We start from the raw sequence: 23,412 nt of genomic DNA on the forward strand, positions 1-23,412 counted from the left end.
GCACTCTGGGATCTTGGCCAAGAAAGTAGGAAAAATCAGTGTTTACTCAGGATCAAGATTGCTCAAGATGACAAGGAAGAGTAGAAAAGGAGACTTGCCCCATGTTGGTTTTTCACTGACTACTTCTGATTGTGTAGGAGCCTCTGGCTGTGCTCAGGAATGACTGCGCACTGATAGTTCTGGTAGTTTCTGTGTTTTGGTCTCAGAGCTTTAGGTTCTTTCATTCTCTGTCAGCATGTTTCTGCCCCACAAGAAGGCCATGTACACCTTGCCTCTATCATCAACCCTTTTGGGAACTTAGTTAAGCTAAGTCATCTCTGGTGGCCCCTGGGAAAACTGTAAGAGTGGAAGCATTAGCAAGCATTCCTGTCTGTGTGCCAGAGTCTGCCCTGGTAGTACAGTCCATATCTTGCCAGGACATTCTTCCAATTGACCTCCCTTCTCCTTCCGAACCCTGTGTGTAGGGTGGGGTAGGGTAGGGCGGGGAGGGGGATTGAACCTTGTGGCAATAACCAAGCTTCTAAATTGCTGAGCTGGTTTTAATTGAAGTGTGAGAAGGAGGTTTTAAGGCAGAGAGACAACATCCTGTTGTTCGGGTTCGGGTGCTCCTCTCTCTTTTTCTGCACATCTGGCTGAACTGGGAGTCAGGTGGCTGACTCCGGGCCCGGTTGCAGCAGCAGTGGCATCTGCCCTCCACTGTCCCACGCCTCAGCGGCCCAAGAGTCCACCAGGCCATGGACGCGGTAGCCGTGTACCATGGCAAAATCAGCCGGGAGACCGGGGAGAAGCTCCTGCTTGCCACGGGGCTGGATGGCAGCTATTTGCTGAGAGACAGCGAGAGCGTCCCTGGCGTGTACTGCCTGTGTGTGCTGTGAGTATGTCGCGGTGGCCGCAGGCTCCAGGCCCCATGAGGGCACCGGCCGGGGGTGCAGGCTCATGTGAGGCGTTGAGGCCTCCTCCACGGCTCATGTGACAGCGCCAAGGCCTTCCCACGGTCCAGCTTAGGGGGTCGTGCTTTGAGGCCCCTCATGGGGCTTTCACTCCCAGGGCCTTCACTCTCCAGAAGGGCCTCCCTGGGTCTTTTGTGGCAGCTGCAGAGAATGCCCTTTGGGGTGGGGAAACGCAGCCTAGAATCTACCTTTGCTCTGAGAAAGATCCAGGCTCCCAACTTCCAGTTTTGACCTTTAGTCGAGGCCAGCTAGGTGGAGCCTTGGCATGGTGGACTGGCCAAAACTGGGGCCACCAGCTCCTGAGGAAAGGAAAGACCTCTCTCCAGATCCCTTTAAATGGAATTGGAGGTGTCCTCCCAAAGGAAACCATCACATTCTGGGAGAGGAAGAAGACTGAGAAACGGAATCCGTGACTTTAGGAGTGCAATTCTGGTTAGGTCGGGGTGCCAATCGGGGTATTTGTAAGTGAAACTGCCTCTTGGCATCTGCTTACTTCGCTTCTTTGAGAGAAGCTGTGTGTGGGGGCAGAGAGTTTCAGAGGTAGGACCCTTCTTGATAAAAAGCTAGGACTGACAGTAGTGGTAAAGGGCATGGAGGGAAAACACCCTTGTTATGATTCAGCTTTGCCGCTTGCCTAGGCATGCCTTAGTCTAACACCCATTTTAAATCAGATGTACCTTCATCTTTGCCTCAAGGGCTCCGAGTCAGGGAGATCTGAGACCTAATCCTGTGCTAGTCTGATGGCAGGCTTGTGACCTTGGCAAGTTGAACTCTCAGTCCTTCAGTTTTCTTGTCCATAAAATGAGTATAATAATACGACCTACCTCATAGGATGGCGAGGATCAAATGCAGGTAAAGAATTTAACACTGGACTTGACACATCATAAATGTCCAGTAAATGTAAGCTATTATCATTATTATTGTATTTTTCTCCAGTCGAGTTCTTTCAGTACTCATGGCACATTTCCAAGGAAGGACCTAGCTTGATCACTTTGTGTCACATGTGAAACACCTGTGCTGTGTAGTCGGTTCTAGTCAGAAACAAAATGAAGGAAAATGCTTGGTAGTAATTTTGATACCTAATGATACACTGCAAGATTGTGAAGTACTTTTTGGGTCCGTGAAGAAAGATCATGCTGAGGCTGTTATTAGATGATTTTCGTTTATTTTGTTTATTTATTTTTTTAACATGGTCAGGCCAAGTTTGTGGCAACTCTCAGGCCTTGCTAAGTACATTTATTATAAAGACTTCAAGAGAACATGTGGAAGCACTTGACTCTCTTGGGCTCGGATCTTTTTTTTCCTTTTGCAGTACAGTTGTCATACAGCGTTATATTAGTTTCCAGTGTACAGCATAGTGATTTGACAGTTCTACACACTACAAAATGCTCACCACGGCAAGTGTAGTCACCATTTGTCACCATACAAAGTTATTACAGTGTTGTTGATTATATCCCCTAGGTTATACCCTTCATCTTTGTGACTTATTTATTTTATAACCAGGAGTGGGGTGAGGTGGGGCGGCGGGGGTACAGATTGAACCTGTGTCAATAACCAAGCTTCTAAATTGCTGAGCTTGTTTTAATTGAAGTGTGAGAAGGTACTAGAAATTTGGACCTCTTAATTCCCTTCACCTATTTTGCCCATCCCCTCACCATCCCTCTCCCCTCTGGCAACCACCAGTTTGTTCTCTCTCTGTATTTAAGAGTATGTTTGTTTATTTTCTTTTTTAGATTCTGCATGTAAGTGAAATCATAAGATATGATATCATATGGTATTTGTCTTTCTCTGACTGACTTATTTCACTAGTCTCTAGCTTCACCCATGTCATTGCAAATGGCAGGATTTCATTTTTATGGCTGAGTAATATTCCTTTCTATATATTATACCACCTCTTCTTTATCCATTCATCTGTTTTTTAAAAATAACTTGTGTTTTTTTGTTTTTGTTTTTAAAGATTTTTATTTATTTATTCATGAGAGACACAGAGAGAGGGAGGCAGAAACACAGGCAGAGGGAGAAGTAGGCTCCTTGCAGGGAGCCTGATGCGGGACTTGATCCCAGGACTCCAGGATCACATCCTGAGCTGAAGGCAGGCCCTAAACCACTGAGCCACCCAGGGATCCCTCCATTCATCTGTTGACGGACACTTGGATTGCTTCCATATCTTGGCTATTGTAAATAATAGTGCAGTAAACATAGGGTGCATGTATTTTTTTGAGTTAGTGTTTTTGTTTTCTTGGTGTCAATGCCCAGTAGTAGAATTACTGGATCATGGTATTTCTATTCCAACTTTTTTAAGGAACCTCCACATTGTTTTTTTTTTTTTAAAGACTTTATTTATTCATGAGAGACACAGACAAAGAGAGAGACAGAGACACAGGCAGAGGGAGAAGCAGGCTCCATGCAGAGAGCCTGATGTGGGGACTCGATCCCGGGACTCCAGGATCATGCCCTGAGCCGAAGGCAGGCTCTAAACCACTGAGCTATCCAGGGATCCCTCCACACTGTTTTCCATAGTTGTTGCACCAATTTACAGTCCTACCAAAAGTGCAAGAGGGTTCCCTTTTCTCCACATCCTTGCTGACACTTGTTACTTATTGTCTTTTTGATACTAGTCTTGGGCTCAGATCTTTATGATTTGCTTACGTTATTTTTTTCCCAAGTGGAAACTTGGGAAGGTCAGTGAAAGCCGCCTAGTATTCTTGGGCTCTTTTCATTCAAAAGAATGTGGTGGAAGGAGTGGGCAAGTGAAAGGGGCTTCTTTAGAGAGGCTGACAAAGGGGCTAATCAGCCCCTTAGCCTAGAGGCAAAAAAAGGAAGCCTGAGCAGGGGAGTAAGATGAGACAGTATGGCAAGATGCACCTAAAGACTCAGTCATGCTGGCCCCTTTGTTGTTTCTCAAACCTGCCAGCTGTGCTCTCCTCCCAGCATCTTTAGACTTTATTACTTTTGCCTCTTGCCTCAGAGACCACTTCCTTGACCACCCTATCTAAATTAAGTACCTTCTCCCTGTGCCTGTTATACTCTATGACTTTATTTTTCTTCAAGGAGCTCTAAACTGTCTGATATTTGATTGTTTACTTATGTATTGCTGTGTTTCTCAGCAAAATTGAAACTCAGTGAAGGCAGGGACATCGTCTCCTGTACAAGGAACACAGGCTAGCACATAATAGCCGTGATGAGGCATGTTACCAGGTACATGGTAGGCATTCAATAAATATTTTTGAACTAACCAATGAATTGCCAAGGCAAATACTCTTCTTCACTGCAAAGAGCTTTTTTTTATTTTTTAAAAGATTTTATTTATTTATTTATTTATTTATTTTAAAGATTTTATTTATTTATTCATGAGAGACACACAGAGAGAGAGACAGAGACATAGGCAGAGGGAGAAGCAGCTCCTTGTGGGGAGCCCGATGCGGGGCTCTATCCCAGATTCCGGGATAGAGCCAAGCTATCCAGGCATTCCGGCTCAATGCCAAGCCACCCAGGCATTCCTGCAAAGAGCTTTAGACTGATAATCAGGCCAGGGTGTGGGCTCTGGGGAAGTCATTCAACTTCCCTGGGTCTTGGTCCTCATACCTGCTAAATAAGGATTGTAATGTGTGCCTACCTTCTGCTGAAGATCACTATTGGAAAAATATGCAAAAGAAAAGGACTACCAGGATGCCTGGGTGGCTCAGTGGTTGAGCATCTGCCTTTGACTCAGGTTGTGATCTGGGATCGGGGAACGAGCCCTGCACTGGGGTCCCCACAAGGAGCTGCTTCTCCCTCTGCCTATGTCTATGCCTCTCTGTGTCTCTCATGAATAAATAAATAAAATCTTTTAAAAAAGAAAAGAAAAGGATAACCTTTTGCTTATGTAGGCTTGACCACATAAGGAATTAACTTAGGCAGAGTGGGGATTTCTCGAACATTTAAGTTTTTACCCAAAGTGAATCTTGCATAAATGCAGTTTTTATGACTCTGAGTTCTCCACCCAAACCTTATGAAGTAGCAGATGGTAGTAGGCAAACTGGGAGTCTCCTAGCATGTCTTTTGACGGGCACACTGGGGCCTCAAGTCTTAGAGTGTGATTGCCAGACTGTGCTACAGGGGAAAGACACAAGGATTCATTGTCTTTTATGAGAGTTTCTCAATCTTTTTGAGCCACGGGTCCCTTTTGATAAACGTAAATATTTCATGCCCCCATTTTAGTACTACGATGTAGTAACAAAAATCAAATTTTATTTTGAAATAAAATATGTACTCATTTCAACCCAAAATTTGTATGCTTATGATATGCAGTAGAAATGACAATGTGAATGGTGTCATATGCATAAGAACAATAAGATACAGCTAACAAACATGAATTGATTGTAGAGTTCACTGAGAGTAGTTTCTCATTCTATCTTTTATTTTCACCCATTATCCAAGAAGGTTTGGTTGAGCTTTAGTTTCTGCATTTTTATTATAGAAATAATACATTATGTATTATTTCAAACTTTTATCTGTTTTTATTGTTTTTATTTGTTTAAATTCAATTAGCCAAAATATAGTAAGGACATCGTTAGTTTCAGATGTTGAGTTCAATAATTCATCTGTTGCATATAACAGCCAGTGCTCATCACGTCATGTGTCCTCCTTAATGCCCATCACCCAATTACCCCATGGATGAATGGATAAAGAAGATATAATACACACACACACACACACACACACGCACAATGGAATATTACTGAGCCATCAGAAAGAATGAATACCCACCATTTACATCAAAGTGAATGGAACTGGAGGGTATTATGCTGAGCGAAATAAGTCAATTGGAGAAAGACAATTATCATATGGCTTCACTCAAATGTGGAATATAAGAAACAGTACAGAAGATCATAGGGGAAGGGAGGGAAAACTGAATGGGAAGTCATCAAACTTTATTTTAAACTCTACTTTCAAACTGTGCTTGCTCCGTTCCCTGGTTCTGAGCCCCCAATAACGGCCTTTAGATATGGCTTTTCCCTCTGTTCAGTTTGGGAACATTGGATCTCATAAAGTACTCAAGAAGTTTTTCATTTACAGATTTGTTCACTTTCCTTTAAAGTGAATTTTCCTTTCAGTTATTTTCAATACATAAATGCACATTTTTGTATAATGAGTCTTTAAAAATAGTTCCTAATACCTATTCTTCTTATAGAAAATTTAAAAATGTAAGAATGGAAATGAGAGAAATCATCTACAGTTTTATAACCTAAAGACAATTATTGTTGAAAATTAAGTGAATTTTCTTCCATATTTTAATAAAATAAATTTCTTTCTGAGCACACAAGTGTGTATTGTATTCCACTGCATTTTCCATTTAATATGAAAAAAACGCCATTCATATATAATATTCTTACAAATGATTTTAAGACATCATTTTTTAATGGTTGCGTGATAGTTCAGCCAGTGACTGTATTATATTTTTCTTAACCAATCACCTATTTTTAGACATTTAAATAATTTCATTTTTCTTTGCAGTTACAAATGTCATCATGTTTCTTATTTTAGTCCATAAAGATTTCCTTGTATTTATGATTACTTTCTTATAATGAATTTCAAGATGTGCAATTTCCAGGTCAGAAAACATTGACAGCTTAGGATTCTTGATATATATATGATCACCAAATATTTTTCCTAATGGTTATGCCAGTTTACATATATGTTCATCAGTAATGCATGAGACTGTCCATTTCACTGTAGCTTCCCTAGAAATGGGTATACTGTTAACAAAAGTTCTCCTTGAAATTTGGTGTCTCACTCTTCATTTCATATTTCTTTGATTAGTGAGCGAGTGTCTTTTATATGGTTGGTAAGCTATTGTATTTCCTGTTCATAAACTGGCTCTTTGTGCATTTTGCCATTTTACCATTTGGATCCTACTATTTTTCTTAATACATTATGAATTTTTATATACTAATCTTTCATCTGTTGCAAGTACCTTTTCTCAGTTTGATGTTTACCATTACTTCTCTCTGATACACAAAAAATTAACATTTTTGGTAGTCAGATCTGTCGCTTATTTCCTTTGTGCGTAATTTCCTCCTTTGCTTCCCAGCTTAGAAAGTTCTCCAGAGATGTCATGCAACTTCACTTTAGTTTTTGTTTTCAATTTACAGTTTGGTTAGTTTACACTTAACTCTTCAATTCTGTTTGGAATTTCATTTTGATGTGGAGAAGGGATCTATTTGATTTTGATTTGATTTTAGCTAACAATTGGCCCAGTATGATTTACAAATAGAACGCCATTCCTCATTGATTTCCTCACCTCCTTTACCATATATTAAACTCTAACAATAACAATTATTCTTTCCCATCTATTTGGCTCAACTGATCTATTTATTCTTGTATTACTAGTATTATAGTATGATAATGTTTAATACATTTAAATACTTTGCTATTCTTTTTTATCCAAAGATTTTATTTTTAAGTAATCTCCACACCCAACATGAGACTCGAACTCACAACCCTGAGCTCAAGAGTCACACACTCCACTGACTGAGCCAGCCAGGCGCCTCAATTATTTGCAATTCTTACTTATTGGTTCTTTGAGATGAAATATAGAATAATTTTGTCAAATTAAAAAAAATCCCATTGGGACTACATTAAACTCATTAATAAATTAAGAATTGTCGGGATCCCTGGGTGGTGCAGCGGTTTAGCGCCTGCCTTTGGCCCAGGGCGCGATCCTGGAGACCCGGGATTGAATCCCACGTCGGGCTCCCGGTGCATGGAGCCTGCTTCTCCCTCTGCCTATGTCTCTGCCTCTCTCTCTCCCTCTCTCTCTCTCTCTCTGTGTGACTATCATAAATAAATTAAAAAAAAATAAAAAAAAGAATTGTCATCTTTAAAGAACGCAGTTTTCTCATTAAAAAAACCAGATACATCTCTCCATTTATTAATTTTAAAAATTTATGTCTATCAATAAAGTTTTATAGTTTTCTTCCTATAGGTTTTGCACAGTTTTTAAGTTTATTTCTAATCATTGTGTTTATGAATGTGTGTGTCGATTTTTTTTGTTTCTATCGTAAATAGGGTTTTCTTCTTCCACCATATTTTCTGTTGCTTAAGAAAGCTACTAAATATACCTATTTTTCTTGTATTCATCTTGTATACTAAAGGCTCTTATTAATGCAAATAGTTTTTATTTTATTTTAGTGTAGTTTATTCTTTTTGGTTTTCTAGGTATATTAAGTTTCTTCTAAGTTATACTTGGACTCTCACATTTCTTCCCTTCTCACTCTCAATGTAGATAGTCATTGGGAAAGTCCTACATGTCCACTGGGATAGTTTGATGTGATAGGAGGAGAAAAACCTATTTAAAATATTTAAAATAATTAGTTTGCAGAAATAGTTTATTTCCATAATTAGCATCCTCCTATACAGCTCTGACTTTGTTTGCTACCTATCCAATGGAAGATTTGGAAGCAGGAATGCTATTAGATTCTTTAGTTGCAAGGACACCTAATGAAGTCATTTGACATATATGTCTTTAGATAAAAGGATAATTATCTTTTTGTCCTCTGAGATTTAAGGGATGACTGGGAATAAAGTGCCTATCAAACCATTGAACTGGAGAAATGGGGGAAGGAGCAGTGACGAAATAAAGTTCCAGTTTATCAGTTGAAATAGAGGAGAACGTTGTAGCAAAGAACTCAAAAGAATGAGAAATTATGACTTAATTTACAGTTAGTTTTTTATTACAATTGGATATGTGTGTGTTGGTGCCGCATTTATCTCCATGATAATTTAGGTCAACAGAATTATTTTGGATTTTCTGAGTACCATCCTTTAATGGCAGAACAAACCTGAAAGCCAGCCTAGGATTAAAGTTGCATCACATAAACCCCCAAATGGACAATTCACAAGCAGTAAATCAAAGGCAAGTGCTGATTCTGGCTGGCGATGTGAAATTAAAGTTGCGAGATTAATCTGAGGATGTCATTTGCGTATGTGAAGGGGAAGTCTGAGATGATCTTTTTTGGGCTCTCCTCAGCTGGCCTCTTTCGGCCAGCCTCTTCTTTTCCTCGCCCCCTCATTGGATACTTCCAGCCCTGAGGCCAAGTAGACTCCCTCCCTTTTTGAGAACCATGCTTTTGGAGTCACCTTAAGACCAATTTATTCCTGGTGGTATAAGAGAGAGGCAGCATGGAAAGATGGTTAAGAGCCTAGCTCTTTCATCCAAACTCTCTGGGTGCATACCAATTTGACCCTAAACTAGCTATTTTACTTCTGGCAAGTTACTTAAACTTTCTGTACCTCGGGTCCCTTATCTGTGAAAAGGGAAATGGTAGTAAAAATAGTACTTACCGCATAGGGTTAATAATCCTCAGAGGATTATTAGCTAATTTATAAAGTTAACATGTAGGAGGCGTTTGTTAATGTAAATAAAAGATCTACAAATAATTGCAATACTAAGCCAGGGCATCATAGGAGTACATGAATAAAACGTTATGTGGCAGCTCGGGGGAAGAAGAGATTATATTTATTGTCATGACTCATCGAAACTGGTTTACATAGTTTTCCCATCAGACTTGAAGGTGAATGACTTGATGGTTCTGAAAATTCAAGTTCAGTCTGAAAAAATGAAGATCCTGCCATAGAAAATTCAGAAATCTCTTGACTCAGAATCTTGACTCAATAATGATGGCTTTGTACAGGATACCATTATTCTGGGTATAAAAGTTCTGAAGTATTTGTTTTAAAATCAGTCACATTTTAATTGTGCCTTGAATTTTGTGCATAGCATTGCTTTGTATAGACAAGACTGGGCACTAGCTTGTTTTTATTTGCAGTGTCATGAAGAAGGCAAATGTAACTAAACTTTTTTGTAGTCCTTGAAGTGGTATAAAGATGGAACTGATGTGGTTTTGTTAGTTCTAAACCAAGATCTGTCCCTAACACTGACCCCTTGAGAAAATAAGAACTAAATCAGGTTGCTTTCTTCTGGTTCATTTCTAACTAGAGAACTTTTTAAAGAGTTGGGACAGCTTTTGAAAAAATTAAGGCAAATTTTAATATTAGCAGGGCCTGAATCAACACATGCTTTGTAGTCATTAAAATGCAAAATTCTAGTTAAAATTAATGTCAATAACAACAACAGCAACAAAAAAGCCTCTGTTTTCTACCAATCATTGATTTACTAGATTTTTCTTCCAGGATAAATTTTAAATTCCAAGCTAATTGACAAGTCTGACAAAAGATTTGATGGAGGAAGGAATTTAAAATTACATAGCATTCTTGGTTTGTCTGTATTAATGGAAGGAGCCAGAGGAAAGATAATCTTGAAAGGGATGTAATGGTTTTTAAACATAAATTGTATTTTTCTGATTTGTGACTTGGCTAGAATAGATTTGTAAAGCACCAAATTGTAATTTTGTTTCCTTTTCTTTAAAAAAGTTAGTAGCTACTTATATAACTTTATAGGAAAAATTAATATGCAAGGATGCATTTATATTAGTTTAAACTTACATCTAGTTTGTATACATACAAGTATGGTTCTGAATAGTTGTAATCAGAGTGGTGTCTCTGTGTGTTCACTTCTTTCACATATCATAATTTATTTTAACATAACCCATGTGCTTAACATTTTTTGAAAAATACTTCGGTATTATTTTGAATGGTTCTTTCTACTGCCATTTTCTTATTTTGAATAACATTCCTTATTTAGGGGTACTCAGGTTAATTCTATTTTTTTCACCATTGAAATAGAACTAGTATGAAAATCTCTGTGAAATTGCTTTATCCATTGATTCCTTGGAGTGTAGTGAAGATAAGCAGGGTCATTCATTAGGATAAAAATATGCACAATTTTATAGCTCTTTTTATAACTTTATTTCCGATTTTTTTCTAGAACAGTGATTTTTCAGTGGATGGGGAGAGAGCATGTGTAGTTTGAGAAAACATATTCAATATTTTAGTTTAATTTTATATTTTAAAATGATTATTTCATAACTCAAGCAACAGAAAACAAAACAATGAAATTCTGTTGGAGAAGAGGAAGTACATGGTTCAGAAACACTGCTCTCTGAAGACTGAAACAATTGAAAAAGCTTCAGCTTATATTTATTTTTTCCTGAAAGATTTTTACTTATTTTGAAATTAAAAAAAAATCTTTACAGATGTATAGTTAACATACAGAGTTATATTGCTTTTGGGTGTACCATAGAATGATTCAACACTTCTGTACATTACTCAGTGCTCCTCACAATCAGTGTACTTTTAGTTCCTAAAGGAGAGACTGAATGACTATGGAGGAGGTGGCACAGAAGTGTCCTTGGTGAGTGAAAGAAGCCAGCTTGACTTGGCTGAATTGCCATCAATACTCCCAATAAGGTGTGGGCATTCTTTCTGCGTTTGAATCAGCACATCCATAACTTGACTTACAAAGCACCTGGAGATGTTGTAAGACTACACATTCTGATTCAGCAGTTCTGGGCCATCGCCCGAGATCCTACATTTGTAACGAGTTCCCAGGTGACGATGAGGACATTACCCTTGCAGTGTAATTTGGATGGTACTGTTTTGGATCTCTTCCATCCAGGCCATGGGGAAATGAGAGTTGACTTCAAGGGATCCTGGGTCAGTTACTTCAGTGACCTGAAAGTGGAAGAGATGAACTACTGGCTTAGTTGAGGGGTGAAATGATTCTGCTCATTCAGAAATCTGAGGGGCGGGGGAGTAGGAAATTCTTAATATTAGATGGGTTAATTGCAAGAAGTTTTAGGTGCCACTGACACCAGGTGGTTCAGAGACTGAAGGAGGTAAGGGCTTTTGAAGTGGTACTCAGGTTCCTGCTGCTTAACTGAAAGTGAGATAAGATCAGATTCGTTAGGAAACAATTTTCAAAACAGACTCATTTATTTTGACTAAATGAGGCTGAATGATAGTAGGGAGATAGATTCTTTGTATTTTTTAGAGACTCGCTGTTTTAGAAAGTGAAAACTAGTTGCTGACGATTTGGCTTGCATCACTGCTGAGATTTTAAATAATGCATTCCCACATCACCTTTAATGATACTGAATTACTGCCATTAATCACTTCCCATAGGCAAAATGGGACTAAGGACCTATGCTAGTTGTCTGATTCTATCTCCATTTTGCTGTATGACTTTAAGAAAATCACTTAAAACCTTACGTTTTAAGTTCCCATGGTGAAAAATGGAAAACAAAGCCCTCCCTTGTTCCCTATAGAGTACTTACCTAATCAGTGGACTTTGAGGTAGAATTTATAATTTCAAAAACAAAAGTCTTTAACAATGTAATATTTTATATTTCTTTTGCATATGTTATATATGTGCATATATCAAGCTATTTTCTATATGATCTAAGTGTGCTGGCAAACCTTCATAACAAAAATGAAAATTTCCTATAATGACACCAGCAATTAAATCGAATTTTTTTGATTTCTCGAATGAAATGAACTTGATTATAGTGTTTTAGATGTATGATTTTTGTCCTTTAGGTAATCGGTACTCATGGATATTGATTAAAGATATAATAATTAAAACCACATTTTTTAAAAGATTTATTTATTCATTTGGGGGGCAGGGGCAAAGGGAGAGGGAGAGAGAGAATCTCCAGCAGATTCCCTGCTGAGTACAGAGCCCAATGCAGGGCTCAATCCCATGACTCCACAAGATCATGACCTGAGCCTAAACTGAGAGTTGGGCATGCAACTGACTGAGTCACCCAAGCCCCCCTACTCCACATATTTAAAGACTTAGTTCTAAAGGGAATTGATGGTAAATAAAGTCAATAACTCGAGGATGACCCTCTGTTTGGAATGCTTTAGAATCATATGTTCTTAAAAGTTTACATACATTTATTTTTTACCAGAGTTTAACATGTATTCTAACCAAAGATCTATATTGGCCTGAACTTGTGCCTAAGAATAACAATCAGAAAATGTTGAAAATAAAACTGTTGATCCAGAGAATCTGATCCATATTCATATTCATAATTCAAAATAATTTAGAACAAAGTTTACCCTACTTTTCTTTCTTTTTAAAGATTTTATTTATTTATTCGTGAGGGACAGAGAGAGAGAGAGAGAGAAGCAACAGAGATATAGGCAGAGGGAGAAGCAGGTTCCATGCAGGGAGCCCGACATGGGACTCGATCCTAGGTCTCCAGGATCACACCCTGGGCCAAAGGCAGGCGCTAAAGCACTGAGCCACCAGGGCTGCCCTTACCCTACTTTTCTATGAAGTAAAAGTTTATTGTAGCATTACCATAAATACTAAAGTACAATGAATAGTGTATATCCATTATAGTATGGGGACCAAGAGCTAGGGCTCTAGAATTAAACAGGCCTGATTCTAATCCCATGTTTTCTGCTTGATCTCTAGTGTGCTTTTTTTAAACTTAGCTTCTCAAAGTTTCCTCATCTAGAAGATTAATTTGACAATATAAAGCTCATAAGACTATTGTGGGGTCCAAAAGAGATAATCCGTGTGCTATGGACTGAATCGTGTCCCTGTCAATTTGATATGTTGCAGCCCCAACCCCGCAATGTGACTGCATTTGGACATAGGCCTTTGGTATCTAGTTAAATTTAAATGAGACCATAAGCATGGGGCTCTAATCCAATAGGATTGGTAGCCTTATAAGAAGAAGAGAGAGATGTCTCTCTCCATGCACACACAAGGAAAAGCTCATGTGAGCACACAGCAAGAAGGTGGCTGCATACAAGTCAAGAGAAGAGGTCTCAGAATGAAAGCTATGTTACTAACATCCTGATCTTGGACTTCTAGCCTCCGGAACTGTGAGAAAATAAATTTATTTTGTTTAAGTGTTATTTAATTTTTTATGGTATTTTGCTATGGGAGCCAAAGCAAACTAATACAGCATATAAAACTCTTGGTATCGGGATCCCTGGGTGGCTCAGCGGTTTGGCATGTGCCTTTGGCGCAGGGCGTGATCCACCCTGGAGTCCCTGGATCGAGTCCTGCATTGGGCTCCCTGCGTGGAGCCTGCTTCTCCCTCTGCCTGTGTCTCTGCCTCTCTCTCTCTCTCTCTGTGTCTCTCATGAGTAAATAAATAAAGTATTTAAAAAATTTTAAAATGAAACTCTTGGTATCAATTATACAGTTAGACAGTATGCTTGCACATAAAACAATGGTGGCGAATGTTTACCCCAAAGGACAAGCTGCTTTCAAGTACTTTAGCAGGAGTTTTTTTAAAAATATTTTATTTATTTATTTTTGAGAGAGCAAGAGGGAGAGATGGAGAGAGCAAGTGGTGGGTGGCGGGGGTGTGGGGGGAGCGGCAGAGGGAGAGGGACAAGCAGACTGTCCTGAGTGCAAGGCCAGACAGAAGACTCCATCCCATGATCCCAAGATCATAACTTGAACTGAAACCAAGAGTTGGATGTTTAACTGACTGAGCCACCCAGGTGCCTCAGGAGTCTTTTTTTAATTCAAATTTGTTTTCTTACTATATTATACTGTAAAGTAACCATAATAGTTGTGTTATAGAAACATAGTATTATTTTTATTATATTTATAATTAATATTATTACTACTATGAAGTGCACCTGATAGTACCTTATCCCAGTGAAATATTTTTCAGCTTAAAGCTCTATATGTACTTAAAAGTAACATGACTACACTTTGTTCAATCTATTCAATAATCCATGATTTTTACCAATTATAACAGGTCTCTATTTTCTTTCTGTCCAGTCTCTCAACTAGACAAACCCTTAGGAGTGTGAGTTCTCTTATTTTAAAAAAGGGAAAAGATAAAGAACACTCTCTAAAAATTGGGATTACCCAGATAATAATATGCAAGCAAGTTAGATCCCCCAAGAGTTTCTTCCTATGAATGCAATGGTGCCATATATGTGTGTCCCAATATATGTAACATTTATGTGGAATAGTTAAGCTCAAATTTAGAGCAGCTGTTATTCTTTTGGAATTTTTCAGTAATGGAAGTTTCTTCTTTCACAGGTATCAAGGTTATATTTATACATACAGAGTGTCCCAGACAGAAACAGGTTCTTGGAGTGCTGAGGTACAGCTCTTTTATTTATTTTTTGTTTCTGGGGGAAATGGGAAGGTGTTTGAAGTTTAAGTTGGTTTTATAAAAGAGTTGTCAAATCCTACATTCCCCAAATATTCATCAAATTCAAATCACTGAAGCTCCGACCCAAAATTGTTCATGGATCATTAAGAAGGCTTTAGAGGATTTTTGTTCCAGTTCTGTTCAGCCACCATTGTATAGAACGGTCTCACTTTGGGCGAAATATACAAAAGTTGAAGGATTGTGTCAGACTTTTAGTGCCTATGCAAAATTTTAGAAAGCGTATACAAAATGTGTAAAATGGTTAAATAAGCAATTATTTACCAGATGATACCAATATGAGCGTTGGTTCTATGGTGGATTAAACAACATGACTCCTGTTTTCTAAGAGCCTATAATACTCTCAGGGAGATACAACATGAATTAAACAGTGATGTGAGAGCTGAGTTTGTCCTCACGTAGATCTGGATTCCAGGTCTGATACCTCCTCCTCCCTGACAGGTCTATAACCTTGGGCAGGTTACTTAACTTTGAACAAATTTCTTCATCTGTAAAATAAGCCTAAAAATAGTTCTTCACTCATAGGGCTCATTTTAAAAAATATTTTATTTACTTATTTGACAGAGAGAGAGAGAGAGAGAGAGCACAAGCGGGGGGAGCGTCAGGCAGAGGGAGAGGAAGAGCAAGAAGCAAGCTCCTTGCTGAGCAGGAAGCCCAATTCGGGCCTGGATCCCAGGACCCCAGAATCATGACCTGAGCCAAAGGCAGATGCTTAACCAACTGAGCCACCCAAGTGCCCCATAGGGCTCATTTTGGAGGTTAAATAAGATAATGCATATAAAAGAAAGCTCTTAGCCACAAGACCTGGTACATAGTAAGCCCTCAAAAATGTGAACTCACCCAGACTCTGGACAACATGATTATTGTCTAGCATAACAATGTTATGCTATGTTATCTAGCATAGGAGTTCAAAGAAGGGAGGATTTTCCAAATATTAGTAATCAAGATTGCTCTTTGTGTGGAGGCAAGACTCCCAGCTGGGCCATGTGGAAAGCACATGGGTAGGCAGATAAAATTAGAGGAAACATTACAGTGGTTTTGAAGGTATGCTCTGCAAAATCCTAAGGTTCTTCTACCTGGGTGCCTTGGGGTTGCTAGAGGTGGTGCACAGAGGGAGAGGAGGACAAAAGTGGGTATGCTTTTGGGTCCCCAATTCATCTTTGATCTGAGAGATTCACTTTTGCTTATCAACTGGGGCTCAAATAAGATTTCGTTAGAAAAATGGGTTCTGATGGCTTTGAAAACATTTGAGAGTCACTATGCCATTGCACGTAATGCCTGCAGAGTGAATCTATTTCCATGTAACAAGGTAGTATATCGCATCTTACCGATGTACAGGTCTCTACAACTGAAATTTTGACCTCAAATTCTTTCTTTGATTTCTGAGAAAGAAACAGCCTGTCTTTGTAATGAAAGCACTTCGTTATGAGTTGTTTGAAAACATAAATGCAAATAGCAACCTCTGTTAATAACTCAATCTATGAGTTTAAGAAATTCTAAAGTCTAGACTTCAAAAAAATTAAAATAGCTCTAACCTTTACAAATTCATCAGTAAATTAGAAAGCCCAAGTTGTAGACTACAAATGTTTTGAACTACAGAGATGAATTAGGGCATGTTTTAAAACACGTTGTCGCTTTATATAATAAATAAATAAATAAATAAATAAATAAGTAATAATAATAATTTATAATCATCACAGATAATTAATACTGTAATACTAATTAGAGGCAAAGCAGTAACACATCTAATCAAAATGACTTTTACCCATTTATATTTTAAAATTCTCTGCAGCACTGCAGAGATGATTGAATAAGAAATTAAATTTCATTTATTATGAAGAATAGCTATGTGTGATATAGACATCTATATTTGTATATAGTTTGATTAGAAATAGCCCTTCTCCCCAGAGAAGTAGCCTTAAGCTGCTAAAGAGTATTCTTTATGGAAAATGTCTTAAATTATTAGGGTTTAGCTAATCTTGTCTTTAAATTTGTTTTCTTCTAGTTCAAGTATAACATCATATGCAGATTGTTACATGATTGTGATCATGTTAAGGAAGAAAGGGCTTATTGAACATAAATGTCCTTTCATCCTGTTGTCTGGTCCGACCCCGTTTATATAATGATATTGTAATTATCTGCACCAAGAGAGCAGAAGATTGGCATGTTTTCTCCAAAGGGAAAACAGTTTTTTAAAAAATGCTTTATATTTATTTTTGTAATGCATATTGCATTTTTTCTATCTACTAAATTTGCTTTCTTAGTTATGTTTTTGCTAAGGGAATATTAAACTAGTGTGTGTTCTCAGAGCTCATATCACCTGACAGTAAGAAATTTCTCTAGAGCATATTGAAGACCAGCTGTGATCCAAAACATGTTTCCATGGATAACTAAGAGATGGCGGTATGAGAAATGTGCAAATATGAACAATAGCTGAGTTCAGTAGCAGAACGGGAGTTGTCAGTGGTATAATTCTTGTGGTAAATATATTCTCAAAACTGGTTAAATGACAGATATTTATACTGCCTTTTGGAACAATGCTTTAGTTTGCCACCCTGCAGGAAAAGTCATGGCAGTAACATTCTATCCTCTGTGCAAAGATTGTGCTAGAAATCTAAGTATATCTGAGATTTGTTTCAAAAAGTGGAATGAAATTTGAACGCTGGATCCACCAAATTATGAAAGACAAATATTATATGAATTTCTACACTAAAAAAAGGATTTTATTTATTTGACAAAGAGATAGTAAAAGAGTACAGGCAGGGGGAGTGGCAGGCAGAGGGAGAGGGAGAAGCAAGCTCCCTGCTGAGCAGAGAGCCCAACATGGGACTAGATCCCAGCACCCCCGGATCATGACCTGGGCGGAAGGCAGGCATGTAACAGACTGAGCCACCCAGGCACCCCCATGTGAATTTCTACTTTTAGATAGACTTTTAGGTTTTATCATTGCCTAGTGTATTAACTTATCTCCTGTGACTCAGTAGAATTTTGCTAAATTGTTAATTTAGAGAATTTTACACCCAATCAACTATCCTTTACTAATATGTGCATTGTCATCAGTGTATTGTAAAGAAAATGTACTAACCTCCCCTTATTGACTTCAGTGCCTTTGGGCTTTTCTGGATGTTTGATCATCGGTAGATGCTAAATAACTTTACTTATTAATCTAAGGAAAACTCTATAAATTAGGATAGTCATTTGCCAGTGAAACATTATATCCCAAATTCAAATTGTACATCTAGTGCTATTATTCCTTCTGTTTGTGTGGATAATCAAGTGTTAACTGCATATAAGTCCCCATAAAAAAGATGCTTCTGTTGATAAATGGTTTTATAAGCCACAAGAACAGCTAAAAAGATGTGTGGTTTGAAATCTTTCCACACTGGGGGAGTGAGCAGTTTCTCTTCTGGTTGGTGACTCTAACTTCTCTAGAAACTGTTTGGTCTTATCCTCTCTGTTGGTGAATTCATTGTGGATATTGGCCTGAAAGACAAAAGACTGGGTCCTGTGATCTAGAAATTGAAAAAGTGCCATAAGGAAAATATAAGGAGGCATTTTGTGCCTATGACCTGCCTGTGCAATTTAGAGATTCTCTTGAAGCCGATGAACTGTTTGGAGCTCTGTAAGAAAAGCCATGGTATTTTGGATAAGGTCTCAAGTTGAGTCCTAGAAAGGTGCTTTAAAAAATTTTTTTTTAAGATTTATTTATTTATTTTAGAGTGTAGGTGGAGAGGGGCAGAGGGAGAGAGAAAGAGAGAATCTGAAGCAGACTACCTGCTGAGCACAGAGCCCGATGTGGGGCACGATGCAGGGCTCGATCCCACAACCCCGAGATTGTGAGCTGGGCTGAAATCAAGAGTCGACTGTTCAACAGACTGAGCCACTCAGGTGCCCCAAATTCTGGGAAGGTGTTTTTGACTATAGGGGTGGCACTGAGACAGAGAATGTTCTACATCTACTGAGGCTCCAAGCTGTGTGAGCCTATGAGTGGGCACTAATTTAAAGCTAGAAAGAATTTTTTCGGTGCTTTCAAAGAAAAATGACTTGCCCCAGTGTGGGAAATGACTAAGTTACTATGGACCGCATGCTGTCTTCAGCTTTTAGTCGAGTTGGCTAAAGTTTGCATGCCAGCCTTCACGTTTTCTCATTAACTGCTAACAAACAAACAGCTCCCACCTCAAAAATCTTCCAGATGGAAGAGCTGAAAAACAGCTTTCAAAAAAAAAAAAAACCTAGTCATTGTTCAATTGCTTATAGCAATACTATTTTATTTTATGTAAAATGACAGTTTTGAGTTGATGCCTAAAGCTGAGCTCGCAAGCTTTTGCAGGAAATTGTCGTTTTCAGCAGTTCCTTTGCAAGAGAATTGATGTCAGGAAAGGAATACATTTTAATAGTCACTTGCAAATAATGATCTCTTCAAAAGCAAACAAACAAATAAATAAAGGTGACCTTATATAGTCTTTCATTTTCGTGTCATAGAGAAAACCTTGTCACGGTGAAGTGTTGGCAGAGAGCAATTTGGGGGAGGATAGGGAAGTGTCCCAAGGAGGAACAAATTTAATGAAGGATGAGGCAGGACACATTGTGAGGTGAGAGTCTAGGGACTAACTAGCGATATGTTGTGTGTCCCGTAACGGTCAATTTTTAATTTCCTGTGGAGCATTTTTATTGTGGAATGATGACAGGGAGGATGGGTTGTTGTTGTTGTTGGTTTGGTTTTTCAGGCTTTTTATTAATGACCTGTATGATCTGTGCTTTTTTCTGTGTTTAACTGCATTCTCTCTGTTGGTGCATTCATTGTGGGTAATGGCCTGTATACCCTCAGAGGCTCAGGATGTATGATGGGTAGCAGGCAGGAAGGGCAGGGCGAGGAGCAAGAGCTTGTACAAACTAATACCACCCTTGGGAGAACTGAAATGACAGCTCATTAGCTCCTCTTGCAGGGAAATTCAGCCAACCAAAGTAAGCTCTTCTAGAACTGTTGTTTTTCCTTCTTCCTTATGTTTTCAAATATTTGAACAAGTTACACAAATGTTACCTCTCTACGCATCCCTCCCACATTTTGTAGGCCTATTTGTGTCATTAGGAGATAGGTGAATAATTTGCTTGGCCTTTTATTTTCCAGACAGCACCTGGGGTTCATAAAAGATTTTTCCGGAAAATAAAAAATCTCATTTCAGCATTTCAGAAGCCAGATCAAGGTATTGTAATACCTCTGCAGTATCCAGTTGAGAAGAAGTGCTCAGTTAGAAGTGCACAAGGTACTCCAGGTATGGTTTACCGTTGATTTGCTTGGCAGCTCGGGGTTATGAGTCAACCTGTTCATAAATATATGGTTATGGGAAATTCTTTAGAAACATGCAGTGGGGAAGTAGGTGTTGCCAACCAAGCGAGCAAGAGGGGACTCTTCACAGGCTATGATTTCAATATGCTATACTGTAAGCTTTTAACAAAACTCCGGGAAAATGTAAAAAATTCGATGAGCCCACAACATGTAAACCTCTCTTTTCCCGTCATGTTCTCTCTTGACCCTTTTGTCAAGGCAGAAGTACCATTTCACTTCACTAATTTGGGCACAAAACATTTGAAAGACGGGACAGTTTGGAAAACACCTGGGCTGTCCCTTACCTGTGATTGGTAGACTATTTTCTCCTTCAGGGTTGGAAAGGCTAATGTTAGCGTGGTCCACGTGATCCTGCTTTCTGAATTTGTGGTGCTTGAATTAATGACACTTTATTGTAGAGGAGGACACTAAATTAGTACACTTTATTATTCTACAGGCACATATTGTTACATCTCCTGAGCAAAGGTACTTTAGTGTACGGATCAAGCTAACGACAGAATACTGGTCAATGTCTGCAGATATGTGATTGTCTATTCATCTACTGAAAGGGGTTAATCACTTGTTTGGAGTAAGAGGATATGCCTTGATTGAAACAATAAATATTTATGATTAGAAAAATGAGCTGTCAGGTCCTTTTTTGACAGGGACCCAGGCTCAGGCATAAATTGACAATTAGACTTAAGTGCTGAATTAAATTAATGAGTAGTTAGCCTTTATAATAGAGATGTAAATAGAACTCCAATTTACAAATTACACGTTATGATTGCAAACTGTTCTATTCTTTAGAACTCAGTTTTAAGTACTGGTTGCTTGAGCTGTATCACTGGGTTATATCTTTGTGAGCTTTATGCCGTGGGAAATTTTATGGTTACAAGTTTGAGTTAACCTGTAATTTTAATAGCTTGTGAGTTTATCTTTTCTTGATTTTCACGATTATTTTTCTTTAGGGAGAAGAGAAGATCCTGATGTCTTCCTGAAAGCACCATGAAGAAAAATCAAATACTTTGTACTTTATTTTCTATAATTTAAATATATGCTAAGTCTTATATATTGTAGATAATACAGTTCAGTGAGCTGCAAATATATTTCTAAAGCCATCATAGTCCTGTAATGGAAGTATCTAGCATCATGTAAAAGCTGAAATGGACTTTGCCAATAATGAGGAGCTTCGAAATGAGGTTATTTTCAGTTATATTTTCAAATGGGAAACTGATTCAAAACATAACGATACTTTATAAAAGATAAATGTCAATTCTTGCCAAATATAAATAAAAATAATCCTCAGTTTTTCTCAAAAGCACCATTTTTAGTGAAATATTATTTGACAGCTACTGCTTTTAAAATGTCTTGCTTGGTTAGATGGCAGGAAGCCGATTTGTGTCCCTTGTCTTTGTCCTGTGTGGTTCTAATTAGGTATTACGCTCTCCACTAGCTCTGGTGGTGTAGGGTCTTCGGGGATTTATGAGTTGTGCCCTGTGTGTTAAAAAGAGTACTGGATAAAGTGTGAAGAATTGCTCTTTAATTCTGAAAGCAACCTTTTCGCCTAGTGTTCTGATGCCGGATAGAGGACCCCATAGCCCAATCCGGAATTTAAAAATCCCATCATTTAAAATATGTTCTCAACGTCTAGTATATTTGATATTATAGGATTTTTCATCTACCTCTGCCCCAGTTGTCAGTACTCCATGTAAAACCTTAATTTGAAAGGAAGCTCCTGCCCACGGCTGTGCAAGCGGTCTCCCTATTTGGTAGCCCAAGAACACTGGAAACCTTATGGTTATGTTGTTTTTTAACAGTTCCAAGTGATGGCAACCTAAGGGAGAGTCAAGATTTTACACAGTGACAGATATTTATATTTTTTCTCACATTTATATTTTCATGGCTTTTGTGATTTGATTCTGTATCGTTTTGGGGCTCCTAGAATTTATTCACCAAACACAATATAGGGACTGGGGTACAGAGATAAATGCACCCAGCCACTGTGCTCAGGCGGCTTGCTGTCTAGTTGGACAAGAAAACAGTAACAATTAAAAAAAAGTAACAGGGAAAGACCAAAAGATGTCAATAAAAGGTGATAAGCACGGTCTATGTGAGGTTCCGCTGTGTAGGTAGATCTGTTGTCAGAGGCAGAATGAGTCAAGACAAATACTCTGGTCCATGGTCCATAGGAAAATGTGAAGTTCTATTATAAACTAATACATTGGAATTCTGGGTTGTACATGAGTGGGGGGTGGACTTGATGAGCTGCCAAGAGACAGAGCTACTCTCCGTGCACTGGCAAGATTTGGTGTTTGAGCATTTGACATGGACGCAATGAGAGTGCAAAGGTGGAATCGGGCCATAATAATGTATTGTGGGCCATTTACCGTTTCTAGAAGTAAAAGCACCACTTTAACTTGTGAAGGAATTTGGAAAGCCGACTTTCAAATCAAAATGCATATGTTTAGATAATTTTTTCTTATTTGTCGTTTGGGTTTAAATTTTAATAGGTGTATCTAATTTTCACTCTCTCTAACTTGTTCGTTCTGGAATAATCCTAAATATATGAATTATGTATGCATGTTTCTTTATCAGAGTCTCTTTTGAAAAAGCTTTTTGAATCATTAATGGTCTTTCATATTTCAATAAAGTATTTGAAAGCTCTATTTACCGAATTTGTCTTAAAATAGTTGAAAATAATATTCAGAGTTAAGTGCTATTAATATATTAAACAAAGCATTGATGAAGGCCATTGTATCTTATCGGACACATTCTCTGAAAAAGGTAAGTGCTTTTCTGAGTTTGTTACTATCAAACTTTCCAGTTGAAGTGTCTGCCCACTGTTTTCTTTTGCTGGTCTTTTACTCATAAAGTTTTTTCACTTTTTCTCTCCCAGCATAAGCATTCTTGCTATTTCCAAGTACATAATAGCTTGCGGCTTTACAGAAAGGTCATATCCTTGCCATATCTAAAATATTGCCATGCTAACATACCTGTAAGATGCTGAGTCAAGATAGAAAAATGCACGTATATTTCCAAG

At 38.2% G+C, this 23,412-nt stretch overlaps 1 protein-coding gene across 1 annotated transcript; it reads left to right on the top strand.

Moving 5' to 3' along the window:
- The first annotated feature begins 540 nt into the window (after positions 1–540).
- On the top strand, positions 541–23,038 carry SH2D1A (SH2 domain containing 1A). The gene is made up of 4 exons (XM_025431167.3): positions 541–871; positions 14,914–14,977; positions 20,175–20,319; positions 21,341–23,038. Exons 1-4 carry the CDS (start codon positions 735–737, stop codon positions 21,379–21,381), a joined length of 387 nt encoding a protein of 128 aa, XP_025286952.1. The 5' UTR covers positions 541–734; the 3' UTR covers positions 21,382–23,038.
- The last annotated feature ends 374 nt before the right edge of the window (positions 23,039–23,412 follow it).

The sequence above is a fragment of the Canis lupus genome, chromosome X, assembly GCF_003254725.2.
Source record: "Canis lupus dingo isolate Sandy chromosome X, ASM325472v2, whole genome shotgun sequence".
In the NCBI taxonomy this organism is placed as follows: Eukaryota; Metazoa; Chordata; class Mammalia; order Carnivora; family Canidae; genus Canis; species Canis lupus.

What these genes read in the sequence shown, in the direction of transcription:
- SH2D1A (XM_025431167.3), top strand. Translation starts at nt 735, where the DNA reads ATGGACGCGGTAGCCGTGTACCATGGCAAAATCAGCCGGGAGACCGGG. An exon ending in GTGTACTGCCTGTGTGTGCT is followed by an intron (nt 872 to 14,913) that starts GTGAGTATGTCG and finishes CTTCTTTCACAG; the next exon opens with GTATCAAGGTTATATTTATA. An exon ending in AAGTGCACAAGGTACTCCAG is followed by an intron (nt 20,320 to 21,340) that starts GTATGGTTTACC and finishes ATTTTTCTTTAG; the next exon opens with GGAGAAGAGAAGATCCTGAT.